The sequence below is a fragment of the Panulirus ornatus genome, chromosome 13 (assembly GCF_036320965.1).
Source record: "Panulirus ornatus isolate Po-2019 chromosome 13, ASM3632096v1, whole genome shotgun sequence".
NCBI lineage: Eukaryota > Metazoa > Arthropoda > Malacostraca > Decapoda > Palinuridae > Panulirus > Panulirus ornatus.
The window spans coordinates 52,268,428-52,282,821 of record NC_092236.1 but is presented as its reverse complement, the minus strand read 5'-3'; the positions used below and the strand labels follow the sequence as shown (position 1 = coordinate 52,282,821).

The following is a 14,394-nucleotide window of genomic DNA, read 5'->3' as shown; positions in this document are numbered from 1 at the left end:
TTAAATCCTCTGAGTATTCCTGGAATCTTTCATGCTCATGTGCTTGTATCAGAAATGGTTATCATTATTAGAAATGTACATTTTGAACTGTTATGATTGATTTTTATATTTTGATTTATCATTGATGTTATTTTACTTTTATTCTTTTGATTATATTGATGTTATTCTTAATTTTATTCTTTCAGATCTGGCTACTGTCGCATGAACCAAGAAGTGGTGGAAGCAACATGCCAGTGCCTCCTGGCCCAGGCAGACAAAGCAGAAAGTGCCTTGGTGTCTGAGGCTCAGTTAGAGCACACAGTTATATCTGAATTCTCCCGATGCCTAATGCAAATTATTGGCAGCTATACAGCCCGATCTAGAGGTTAGTTGTGTGTGATTACACACTTTACTGGTATAGATAGGGAATTCTGCATTCATGGGGCCCCATCTCTTGAACATTCTCCGTCATATGATTTTTAGCCCTTGTACTGCATAACATTGATAATGCCCGGCTTCTAGATTTGGATATGCTTCATGACCATCAGTATTATTGTGATATGTTGCAACCCTCTAGCTCCTTCTAAATGGTATATGTTTCCTGATTTTTACTGAGCTTTGATAAAGCCACTGTCATTCATGGAAGTGAAGTCCAGGTGTTGCCTGCATGACAGAATAGCTGTGTTTCAGAAAAGTTACCATTCTGCATAACTCTGGTAAGCAAAACTCATATTGCTTTAGACTTTTACCATACGATTAGATATGGTTTCCTTAAAAAAAAAAAAAAAGCTTATAGAGATAATAGAAACATTTAAAAGTAAAGAAAAATTTTTCTAAACACATGTATTATATAAATGTGATTATGTTTTAGTAGAAGACTAATAATAATAATACTGAAGAAAAGCACTTTTTTTTTTTACTCTAATTGCCTTTCCTAACTTTAGTGAGATAGCATCAGGATTAAACAAACAGTGGCATCACTGGCACACACCCAGTCTCTAGTGTGCTTGTAATATGCACTGAGATCATATCCCACTACCTACAGCCAAACCCCAAGAATACTCCATGGTATGTCAACACTGCTTCATCTGCTTTGGTTTATCCCTGTGACATGTACCACATCATTCCATTTATTTCTGTCTGATGCACACCTTTCTTCCTACTGAATGATTAGGCTCCAATACCTAAAACCTACTTCACTCCTATCCTTCCATCTCCTTGGTCTTCCCCTCAACCTTGCTCTTTTCACTTCTCATACTTTTTTTCTTTTTTTTTTTCCCCCACCTTAGCGAGGTAGCATCAAGAACAGAGAATTGAAGCTTTGAGGATAAATCCTCGCTTGACCCCCCTCTCTGTTCTTATTCTTGAAAATAAAAACTGGAGGGAAGGATTTCCAGCCCCCTGCTCTCTGCTGAAATTTTAGGTAGTTGTTTATTGTACCCAGACTCTTTCATCACACCTATTCTGCCCTCTCAGTCCACACCGTGCTTACAACCACAGTTCATTTTGCCTCTGTCATTCGAACCTGATCAATATGTCTCACACCACTTATCATCCTCAGGCATTTCATTTCCAACAAATCCACCTTCTTCTTTGACTTTTTATTCTAGACCGGAGACTTACATTTTTACGCCCGTCAGGACAAGTGTTGGCAAGCGAGAAGATGAATCTGGAAAAATACAGGGAGGGGCATGAAAGGAAGGTAATTGAAAGCTTAAATGGAAGTGCAGTGAATGTAACAATGCAGTCATGCATAAATGAGGTGTTTGAAATGCTTAGAGAAATACTAGTAAAGGTTGTAGAATTGGAAGTTGGATACAAGGTAGTGAGATACAGGAATGAAAAGGGTAGTACATGGTGGACAGAAGAGATTAGAAATGCTGTGGAAGGGAAAAAAAGGCTTATGGTAGATTGCTCAGTAGGAATATACCAGTGGAAGTTCAGCGCTGGAAGAGGGAAGAATACAAAGTATGTAAGCATAATTTTAAGAAGCTGATAGAGGAAAGCAAAGAAACACTTGATGAAGATTTTGGAAAAGAGTTAAATGAAAAGTTTTGGGATGATAAGAAACTTTACTGGAAGGAGGTGAAAAAGGAAAGATGTGGATGTAAGAGTGGAAATGTTGATGTAAGAAGTAAGGAAGGGGAAGTGAAAGGAAGGTGGAAAGAGTATTTTGAAGAACTGATGAATGTAGGAGAAGGGGAGGTGGCAGTTGGTCAGAGATAAGGGGGAGACCAAATTGGAGATTGAAGGGTGGAGTGAATAAGATTTTAATTGCTCAGGGCCTGAATATGCAGGAGGGTGAAAGGCATGCTCAGGATAGGTTGAATGTGAGTATCGGACTGATTGAGGGCATTTGAAACAGCCAGGTGAGACCATGGAAATATATTTTAGGCCTGGTTGTGCATAGGGGGCAAATAAGTATAAAAAAAGATATATAGCATTAATGAGATGCCCTTGATTAGGGTATTCAGTTACCTGTGCTGGCTCAGCTGACATTAGAAAAAAAAAAAAGTGTTCGAAGTGGAGGGAATATGGAAAAGAGGGAAACTGTTGAGATTGTAGAAAGTTGAAGTGATAGAAGCTTTGGGTGTTTCATGTGTTTACATATGTGAGGTATGCTTGGGATTAATTGAATTAGAGTGATGTGGCATACTTGGGCCTGTATGCTGTCAGTGGGATGACTCAGGGCATATCAAATGCTCAGGGGAAAGCCAATGAAAGGTCTGTGGGGCTTTGGTTTTGGTGCATTGTGCATGACAGCTAGTGAGTAGATGAAGGCCAATCAGGCGGTTTCTTTGTCTTTTATGTCAATATCTCGATGTCATGGGATTGGTTAACAATTATGAAAAATTTATTATTATTATTGTTATTTTTTTCCCCAAACATATTCGCCATTTCCCTTGTTAGCGAGGTAGCAATAAGAACAGAGGACTGAGCCTAAGAGGTAATATTCTCACTTGGCCCCTTCTTTGTACTTTCTTTTGTGAAATTAAAACAGGAGGAGAGGATTTCCAGCCCCCTGCTCCCATCCCTTTTAGTCGCCTTCTACGACACGCAGAGAATACGTGAGAAGTATTCTTTCTTCCTTATCCCCAGGGATATATTGAGAGAACAGAAGAGGGTGTATTGAAATGGTTTGGTTACATGGAGAGAATGAGTGAGGAAAGATTGACAAAGCGGATGTATGTGTCAGAGGTGGAGGGAACAAGAAGTGGGAGACCAAATTGGAGGTGGAAGGAAAAAGATTTTGAGTGATCGGGGCCTGATCAATACAGGAGAGTGAAAGGCGTGCAAGGAATAGAGTGAATTGGAATGATGTGGTATACCGGGGTCGACGTGCTGTCAGTGAATTGAACCAGGGCATGTGAAGCGTTTGGGGTAAACCATGGAAAGTTTTGTGGAGCCTGGATGTGGAAAGGGAGCCATGGTTTCGGTGCATTACTCATGACAGCTAGAGACTGAGTGTAAATGAATGTGGCCTTTTGTCTTTTCCTAGTGGTACATCGCAGGGGGAGGGGGGAATGGTATTTCATGTGTGGTGGGTGGCAACTGGAATGGGTAAAGGCAACAAGCAAGAATATGTACTTGTGTATATATGTATATGTCTGTGTATGTATATGTATGTATATGTTGAAATGTATAGGTATGTATATGTGCGTGTGTGGGCGTGTATGTATATACATGTGTATGGGGGTGGGTTGGGCCATTCTTTCATCTGCTTCCTTGCGCCACCTCACTAATGCAGGAGACAGTGACAAAGCATGTGTGCAAGGTAGCACTAGGAAAAGACAACAAAGGCCACATTCGTTCACACTCAGTCTCTAGCTGTCATGTATAATGCACTGAAACCACAGCTCCCTTTCCACATCCAGGCCTCACAAAACTTTCCATGGTTTACCCCAGACACTTTACATGCCCTGGTTCAAGCCATTGACAGCACGTCGACCCCGGTATACCACATCGTTCCAATTCACTCTATTCCTTGCATGCCTTTCACCCTCATGCATGTTCAGGCCCCGATCACTCAAAATCTTTTTCACTCCATCTTTCCACCTCCAATTTCGTCTGCCACTTCTCCTTGTTCCCTCCACCTCTGACACATATATCCTCTTTGTCAGTCTTTCCTCACTCATTCTCTCCATGTGACCAAACCATTTCAAAACACCCTCTTCTGCTCTCTCAACCACACTCTTTTTATTACCACACATCTCTCTCACCCTTTCATTACTTACTCGATCAAACCACCTCACACCACATATTGTCCTCAAGCATCTCATTTCCAGCGCATCCACCCTTCTCTGCACAACTCTATTTATAGCCCACGCCTCACTACCTTAAACCTTTGCTGGAATCACTATTCCTTCAAACATACCCATTTTTGCTTTCATTCATATTCACCATTTCCCGCATCAGCGAGGTAGCACTAAGAACAAAGGACTGAGCCTTAGAGCGAATATCCTCACTTGGCCCCTTTCTCTGTTCCTTCTTTAAGAAAATTAAAAAACGGGAGGGGAGGATTTTCCAGCCCCCTGTTCCCTCCCCTTTTAGTCGCCTTCTACGACACACAGGACAGTCGGTTGACTGATACTGCTAATTTCACAACAGAAGGATGTTGGTACAAGTGTGCGTGTGTGTGTGTTTTATTCATGTGTGTACATTAGAGAGATAACATCAGCGAGGTAGCACAGGGAAACTGACAAGGAATGGCCTAACCTACCCACATACACATGTATATACATAAACACCCACACACGCACATATGCATACATATACATTTCACCGTATACTTACATATACATACACAGACATATACAGGAATAGATGAAAAAGGCCGCACTCGTCCACACTCAGTCCCAAGCTGTCACGTTCAGTGCACTAAAACCACAGCTCTCTTTCCACATCCAGGCCCCATAGACCTTTACCTGGTCTACCCCAGACGCCCCACATACCGTGGCTCAATCCAATGATAGCACATCTACCCCGGTACACCACATCGCTCCAATTCACTCCATTCCTTGCATGCCTTTCATGGACCCATGGAAGCGGAAGTGAATCATAGGGTGGGAAGGGGGCGAAAGTTCTTGGAGCGTTGAAAAATGTGTGGAAGTCGAGAACGTTATCTTGGAAAGCAAAAATGGGTATGTTTGAAGGAATAGTGGTTCCAACAATGTTGTATGGTTGTGAGGCATGGGTTATGGATAGAGTTGTGCAGAGGAGGGTGGATGTGCTGGAAATGAGATGTTTGAGGACAATATGTGGTGTGAGGTGGTTTGATCAAGTAAGTAATAATAGGGTAAGAGAGATGTGTGGTAATAAAAAGAGTGTGGTTGAGAGAGCAGAAGAGGGTGTTTTGAAATGGTTTGGGCACATGGAGAGAATGAGTGAGGAAAGATTGACCAAGAGGATATATATGTCTGAGGTGGAGGAAACGAGGAGAAGTGGGAGACCTAATTGGAGGTGGAAAGATGGAGTGAAAAAGATTTTGAGTGATCGGGGCCTGAACATGCAGGAGGGTGAAAGGCTTGCAAGGAATAGAGTGAATTGGAACAATGTGGTATACCAGGGTCGACGTGCTGTCAATGGATTGAACCAGGGCATGTGAAGCGTCTGGGGTAAACCATGGAAAGTTGTGTGGGGCCTGGATGTGGAAAGGGAGCTGTGGTTTCGGTGCATTATTACATGACAGCTAGAGACTGAGTGTGAACGAATGGGGCCTTTGTTGTCTTCCATAGTGCTACCTCGCGCACATGAGGGGGGGGGTTGTTATTTCATGTGTGGCGGGGTGGCGGTGGGAATGAATAGAGGCAGACAGTATGAATTATGTACATGTGTATATATGTATATCTCTGTGTATGTATATATATGTATACGCTGAGATGTATAGGTATGTATATTTGCATGTGTGGACGTGTATGTATATACATGTGTATGTGGGTGGGTTGGGCCATTCTTTTGTCTGTTTCCTTACGCTACCTCGCTAACGCAGGAGACAGCGACAAAACAAAATAGATAAATGAACAAATAGATAATAATGATAATGATACTAAGATTATCAACATCTTGCTGATGTACAGGCATAGCATACCTATACTGTATTGTGAAAAATGCTTATTGTATTTGCCCTTTACTATACTGTACTGTACCTGTGAACTTTGATTAACTCTCTTGTCATGTGTCTGTCTGTGTGTACGCCTTATACAGTGGTGGACATCAACTCTGTACTGGTTTTGTTCTGTAGTTTACTGTACTGTTGTGAAAATGTCAAAGGCAGTGACGAAGAAGGGTTCTGGAAAAGAGCCATTTGAACATAAGCATCTCTGTGAGAAAGAAACTAGAATTCATAGATATCGCAGAGGTGATCATAGACGATGAATAATCGTCCACTGTCCTGCTGCAGGTGTGGAGGAACCTGTGGCAGGACCTTCATTCATCCTCCACCATCATCAGTTCAACAACATCATCAACAGAGCAAGGTACAGTAAAGATATATTTATGACTTTTATGTACAGTATTTTACAGTAAAGTACAGTACTGTATACCACATACTTTGTTCCATCTTCAGTTGTATTTTGATTTTTTTTTCTTACAATATTTTTGTAGATATTTTTATATTTTGTGAAAAGAATGGGCTTAGGGTACAAGTGGAAAGACTCAGGGCTTGAACTTGGGCCCACTTCCATCTTTAGTGTAAGTTAATTACTTGCCTAAAGGATTAAAGTCATACCGTATCATTTTTGTGTATGAAGAGAGAAGTAAGGGCTGGACAGATTCCTAACTTGGTTTTACAGATGGATGATGGAATTCAGTCCAAATAGATGCAAGTTAAAGAGGATAGGATTCAGTGAAAGAATGCCTGTGTGATTGCTGCTTAGTAGAAAATAAGCCATAGGAATCATTTTGTCGTAGAGATCAAGGGGTTGATATTGTGCCCAAACCATTGCCAGAGCTGTGCAATAGGAGTTATTTTTTTCCCCCAGTTATAGATAAAAGTCCACATCAAGGCTGGGCCTTAATTACAATATAGAGAGGATTATGAAAGGAAAAAAGAGGAGATGAGGGAAAGTATTTACAAATTTGGGAGGAAGTGCAAAACCTGTCTTGAAATGTGCCAGGTCATAGTTATTGGGAAAGGCATAAGGGGACAGAGAGGTCCAGTGCTTTGATGTGAAGGGAAAAAACAGTGATCAGAATGGGCCACCCTTGAGGTGCCAATGGCCACACAGTCGTATGTGAAGCAGCAGCTTGACGAGTAAAGTGTGGTCTAGTTAGTGGTGGGGGCACACAAGCAGCCAGCTTTCAGGAGCAAAAACCAAAGTGATACCTATAGAAGAGGGAAAGTGAACGAACATTGCAGCAGGGGGCAAGTGGTTTAAGTTTTGAAGTTAGCCTGGGAGAGTTTATAAGTTGGACTGCTTTCAACTCTGTCAAGTAAAGATGCTGAGCTAGAACCACCCCAGATGTTAGAGCAGTTCTCCATACAAAGATGGATCAATTCTTTGCATAAATAGAGCAGCTGTTGAGAAGAATTAAGATTTTAACATTTAAACAGGACTTCCAGTTTTTTAGAGGCAGACTTAGCTACCTCTATAATGTGGGGTTTCCAAGAAAGAGTGGATGTTACAATAATATCAAGAATGATAAAAGTCAAGAGGTGAAGCTCAGAATTGTTAAGGGAAAGAGAAAAATTGAGGAATTTTTGATAGAGAGATGGGTAAAAACTGAGCCTTGGAGGCATTAATCTTAACTAGATTTCTTATGCCCCTCCGAAATGTCTTGTCCAAGTTTATTAAGGAACTTATGTCAAGATGAGATGCAGATTGAGTGAGACAAGAAGGAGCAGAATTAAAGGATTTGAAGGATTGCAGTGTTGTCATCAGCTTATGAGAGCTTTTGCTACTTGTGGACAAGAGAAAATCATTGATGAAAAGGAGAAAAAATTGTATGAGACAGGACAGAACCTTGAGGGACGCAGCTGTTGATGAAGAAAGGGAGGAGGTTGATCCATCGACAACCACGAAGGTAGATTGGCCGGAGAGGATGCTTGATGTGAGGGAGCATAGTGAGGGAGGGAAACCAAGAGAGGGGAGCTTCGAGATGAGACGCTGATGCCACACCCTGTCAAAAGCTTTTGATATGGGCAACTACATAGGATTCCCCAGAATCTTTCAGGGATGATGACCACACATTAGTAAGATAAGGAAGAATATCACTGGTGGATCTATCCTTATGAAAGCCATACTGGTGATTAGAGAGAAGACTGAGATTCAAGAAGTCTAAGGATATGGGAGTTGAGGAGGGATTCAAAGACTTTTAGAAATGGTAGATGTTAAAGTAACAGGATGATAGCTAGAGGGTTTAGAATGGTCTTACTTCTTAGGGATGGAATGTACCTACACAAGCTTCCAAGAAGGAAATATTCTGGTATATAGATAGAATGGAACAGACAAACAAGCACAGATGGAAGTTCAGATGCATTCTCTTTCGATACACAGGCGTGGATGCCATCAGTGCCTTAAGCTTTGCTTGTGTCCAGATAGAGAAGCACTTTTTGGACAGTCCAAAAGGAGATTATGGAAAGGGGCATAGGATTAGTAAGAGGAGCATCACAGGACAAAAGAATGTTAGAGCCATCCAAGGTGGAGGTAGAGGAGAAATGGGAATCAAAGGGAGTTGCTTTGTTTATAGTACTATTAGAACAGAAAAGTGAAGGAAAGGTAGAGTGACAAAAGTTCTTATTGATGCTTTCTGCTAAAAGACCAGAAGACCTATCAGTGGATGACAAGAAGAGGTTATTGCTCTTCCTTTGAATAAAGGAATGTTTTACTTTACAGATAATGTACTTGCATTGATTACAAGCACTGATAAATGTTGAGTGAGATTCAGAGGACGGAGAGTTTTTTCAAGCCTAATATGACTGATCCCTTGCCTGAATGGTCTCAGAACAGGAATGGATGAATCATGAATTGGAAGAAGAGCTCCTCTTGGAGGAAGAGGGGATAAATGGTTCCATTCCCACAACAGTAACCTCTGCTATGCATTTAGCAGAGACAGAAGCATGCTACAAAAGAGTGATTTGTCCAAGGAAAGTCAGAAAAGAATTTTCCTAAGTTATTGTAGTCAGCTTTGTTGAGGTGCCAGTCTTTATGCCTAGAGGGTAGTAGTTTGTAGGCAGCGAATGACCAGGAAGGTATACTACCAGTGCTACCTGCTTGGGTATTGAGAGGGTAAGTGACAGCTATGTGGTGAACCAGCACTGTAGTACTTATCAAGTTGCACATCTCTGACCCAGGTAGCTGTCTTTTATTTCTTCCTCACTCACACATGGACCACTGGCATTCTGTCTACAAACAAAATCTTTCCTTGTCACAAGACACTTAACAACACTAAAATTTCACAGCTCGTTCTTCATAACTAGATTTTCCTCTGTGAGCACTATATTCTAGCCCTGCCTTTTGGGAAAGTGATAGGAGCAGTAGGTAGGAACATTTAAGTAGGAGCATTAGGTAGAAGTAGTAAGAACATTAGGTAGGAGCTTCTGCAAACACTGTCCTAGACTTGCCCTCTGCTAGTGGCCTGTTAAGGATGAGGCACTTAGAGGCTAAGAAGCAGCACTGGAGTTCACTAGTTGCAGACTCTATTGCTATGGCCATCCCCTCAAGGGATTACCAGAAAGAAACAGGCATCAGAGGTATAGATAGATGGATAGATTGGTGTTTATGGAGTGAGATGTGCCATTAGAATAGATATATTTATGAAAATGTGATCAGATGAACCAATTTGGGGTAAGATTGTGTAGTTGTAGCAGGATGGATTAGAGGTGAAAGATAGATCCAGAGTATTAGGAAAGTGGTCATAGTGGTCAGGAATGTGGGTAGGGTGGGAGATAATTTGTTCTAGATCATTGAAAATGGAGGACATGAGGGCTTCAGTCCCCCACCACCCATATAGGAGGAATTAAAAAATCCCCTTGGGATGAATATTGAAATTCCCTAAGTGAAGGATCTTGTCTTGCCGGTGAGAGGATGCCACAGTCTCATGGCAGGAATTTAGACAGTCAAAGAAAGATATAAAATTTGTAGAATTAGGGGAGCAGTAGACGATACAGAGGAAAAGTGTGGTAGTTGGGAGACAGACCTTGAGCCACATGACATCATAGTTTGGGACTCAAGATCCTTGAGGCATGGAACAGATGTGTTGGTTTTGGAATAAGTACAGATACCACCTGTGAATTGGAACCGTTAGTGGAGATTATAGTTGGTCATGTAAAAGGAGCTAGTGAGAACATTATCAGACAACTGAGTCTGAGAGGGAAGTAAGATATTAGGAGAGATACTAGACAGATGGTGTTCAACAGAAGATAGGTTACTAGAGAGAAACCAAGAATGTTGGTATGGTGAATAGAAAAAGAGGAAGGTCTGTCAGAGAGGGAAAGGAAATGGGGGGCTGATACTACTACTGTCTGAGCCCTCCTGCTCATTGGCTGTAGAGTCAGGCAGAAACCCAGAGATTCTTAGCACTCCATGATGCCGAGGACTAGGGACCATAGATTTGTTGGACTCTGTCATGATTATATCTAAAAACAGTTATGCAGACAGGAGGTGGCATGAGAGCTTATGTGAAGAAAATAAATGAGGTTGGAGTAGGATTATGGTACTTGTAAGGAGATGGCAGGACTAGCATGGTAGTCCCATTTTGATGAGACAGAAAGCAAGACCATTTATCATGACATGGAGAGTGTAAGATGGTTCTGGGCATCATTTTAGTGCTCCTCAGTCAGGATGGTAGTACCATACTGTGTGGCTGCTTCCTAATGGGTTGCTCCAAGGGTAGTGAGCATGAAATTCCTTGTGTTACTGGGGTAACAGGAGGGGCCAGTACACCATCACCTGAGACCATCCTTCTCTGGTAGCAGAGTCATATGAGAAAGTGTAGTCATAGAAGTATGCCTTAAATTAGCAGGTGTTGTAGGAGGGGCCATTACTCTACTACCTGAGCCCTCTCTCACTAGCAGCAGTCACAAAATTCAAATTTGTAAAGCATATTCAGATTCAGAGAAGTTTTTCCACCATATGGTAATGCACCTAAAACAACATCTGCCAAAACTTGGATCATGAAAATTGCATATAGTGAAGTTCTTCAAGAGATGCAAGGATAAAACAACCACAGGTCATAACAAGACAAAACAAAATTATAAGAAAAGATTTGAGAAGTATTTTTTTTAAAGTAGAAGATGAAATTGGAAATGATAACATTTTTTTTTTTTCATACTATTCGCCATTTCCTGCGTTAGCAAGGTAGTGTTAAGAACGGAGGACTGAGCCTTTGAGGGAATATCTTCCCTTGGCCCCCTCCTCTGTTCTCTCTTTAGGAAAACTAAAAACGAGAGGGGAGGATTACCAGCCCCCTGCTCCCAAGTGTGCAACGCGTGGGAGCGGGGGGCTGGAAATCCTCCCCTCTCGTTTTTAGTTTTCCTAAAGAAGGAACAGGGGAGGGGGCCAAGAGAGGATATTCCATCAAGGGCTCAGTCCTCTGTTCTTATCATAACATCTGTATGATAACATACAGATGTTAAAATGTTGTATGATGGTAGAGTTCAATAGAAGGGGCCCTTTGATTTCCCTACCCATATAAGTACAAATATGTAATCACACACACACACACACACACACAGTGCCATCCACTGGTTGATTGTAAGACTGCAGTGCTTATAATATATGTCTGGTTCAGGTCATATATATATAACTTTAAATCACATGAAAGAGAAACTGAAAATTCCTTAAAAGACAGTCTGTTGATACAATCAACTGGGGAACTGTAGCATAAACCTGCATCCAAATTGTTCTGCTAGTAAATATAAAAATCACATTCAGGTATATAGATAAGGTAATGGTCAGTAAGTTGTTCAAAATATATGCTAAGCCAAAGCTGGATTATGCCTCTTTGCTGGTCACCACACCAAAAGAAGAACAAAGATATGATTGCAATGGTCCAGAGAAGAGCAACCAGTATGGTGCCTGAATTAAGAAAACTGATCTATAGTGAAAGGCATAGGGCTATAAAGCTGTCCACCATGGAGAAGAGAACAGAGATAGCTGCGTAATGCTGAAAAATATTGCAGTTAGATTTTTAGCTTTTTTTTTTTAGTAGGTGATATTTTTAGTAAAAATGCTATATTTTCAATTTCCTTTGGGTTGCTGAAGATATTCAATTACTTCCAGATTTCAGAAGTACTTTATTTGATCGTATTTATGTAAAATTAACCCTGCCCCACTTAAAATGAAATTTTTTTTTAGTTTTAGATATTTTCTATAAATGTGGGTTTTTAGTATCTTATATTTCAATTTTTGAGTCCCCTCAGGGGGTTAAAAATGTTGGCGCAGAGAACCCATATTTTTTTTTTGCAGAATTGTTTCTCATGGAACCATAACTTTACTGCACTACCCTCATATGAATATTATAAGTGTTAAAATGATCCAACCCAATGTATATATATATATATGTGTGTATATGAGTGGATGGGCCATTCTTCATCTCTCCTAGCGCTACCTTGCTGATGTGGGAAACAGCGATTAAGTTTGATAATGATAAACAAAAAAGGTATATATAATTTTTTTTCATACATATTCATCATTCCCTGCAATAGTGAGGTAGCATTAAGACCAGAGGACTGAGCCTTTGAGGGAATACCCTCACATGGCTCCCTTCTCTTTTGCTTCTTTTGGAAAATTAAAAAAATGGAAGGGGAGGATTTCCCATCCCCTGCTCCCTCCCCTTTTAGTCACCTTTTAGGACACAGGAAATATATGGGAAGTTTTCTCTCTCTCTCTCCTATCCCCAGAGATGATATATACACATATTTATTAATTTATTTTGCTTTGTCGCTGTCTCCCGTGTTAGTGAGGTAGCACAAGGAAACAGACGAAAGAATGGCCCAACCCACCCACATACACATGTATATACATACACGTTCACACACACAAATATACATACCTATACACCTCAATGTACACATATATATATACACACACAGACATATACATATATACACATGTACATAATTCATACTGTCTGCCTTTATTCATTCCCATCGCCACCCTGCCACACATGAAATAACAACCCCCTCCCCCCTCATGTGCGTAAGGTAAGTTGTTAGAAGCAGTGAAAAGTTTTTGTCGAGGATGTAAGGCATGTGTACGTGTAGGAAGAGAGGAAAGTGATTGGTTCTCAGTGAATGTAGGTTTGCGGTAGGGGTGTGTGATGTCTCCATGGTTGTTTAATTTGTTTATGGATGGGGTTGTTAGGGAGGTGAATGCAAGAGTTTTGGAAAGGGGCAAGTATGCAGTCTGTTGTGGATGAGAGAGCTTGGGAAGTGAGTCAGTTGTTGTTCGCTGACGATACAGCGCTGGTGGCTGATTCATGTGAGAAACTGCAGAAGCTGGTGACTGATTAGGTACAGTAGGGTTGAGGGACAAGTCAATTGGGAGGTAAGTTTGAATGGAGAAAAACTGGAGGAAGTGAAGTGTTTTAGATATGTGGGAGTGGATTTGGCAGCGGATGGAACCATGGAAGCGGAAGTGAATCATAGGGTGGGGGAGGGGGCGAAAGTTCTGGGAGCTGAAGAACGTGTGGAAGTCGAGAACATTATCTTCGAAAGCAAAAATGGGTATATTTGAAGGAATAGGGCGTTCCAACAATGTTATATGGTTGCGAGGCGTGGGCTATGGATAGAGTTGTGCGCAGGAGGGTGGATGTGCTGGAAATGAGATGTTCGAGGATGATATGTGGTGTGAGGTTGTATGATCGAGTAAGTAATGTAAGGGTAAAAGAGATGTGTGGAAATAAAAAGAGCTTGGTTGAGAGAGCAGAAGAGGGTGTTTTGAGATGGTTTGATCACATGGAGAGAATGAGTGAGGAAAGATTGACCAAGAGGATATATGTGTCGGAGGTGGAGGGAACGAGGAGAAGTGGGAGACGAAATTGGAGGTGGAAAGATGGAGTGAAAAAGATTTTGAGTGATTGGGGCCTGAACATGCAGGAGGGTGAAAGGCAGGCAAGGAATAAAGTGAATTGGAACTATGTGGTATAGCGGAGTCAACGTGCTGTCAGTGGATTGAACCAGGGCATATGAAGCGTCTGGGATTAATCATGGAAAGTTGTGTGGGGCCTGGATGTGGAAAGGGAGCTGTGGTTTCGGTTCATTATTATATGACAGCTAGAGACTGAATGTGAACTAAAGTGGCCTTTGTTGTCTTTTCCTAGCACTACCTCACACACATTTGGGGGGAGGGGGTTGTTATTTCATGTGTGGCGGGGTGGCGATGGGAATGAATAAAGGCAGACAGTATGAATTATGTGCATGTGTATATATGTACATGTCTGTGTGTGTATATGTATGTATGCGTTGAGATGTAT

The 14,394-nt window shown here is 41.3% G+C and overlaps 1 protein-coding gene across 7 annotated transcripts in view; it reads left to right on the top strand.

The window, feature by feature from the left end:
• The window catches only part of LOC139752886 (protein lin-54 homolog), a 111,070-nt gene that overhangs the window by 79,755 nt on the left and 16,921 nt on the right, over window positions 1-14,394 (top strand). For 6 of the 7 annotated variants that reach the window (XM_071668912.1, XM_071668913.1, XM_071668907.1 and 3 more), the window contains 2 exons: window positions 186-364; window positions 6,380-6,455. In XM_071668912.1, the coding sequence (XP_071525013.1) occupies window positions 186-364; window positions 6,380-6,455 (255 nt within the window). The remainder of the gene's footprint in view (window positions 1-185; window positions 365-6,379; window positions 6,456-14,394) is intronic. The other variant, XM_071668911.1, reaches the window with a different exon arrangement.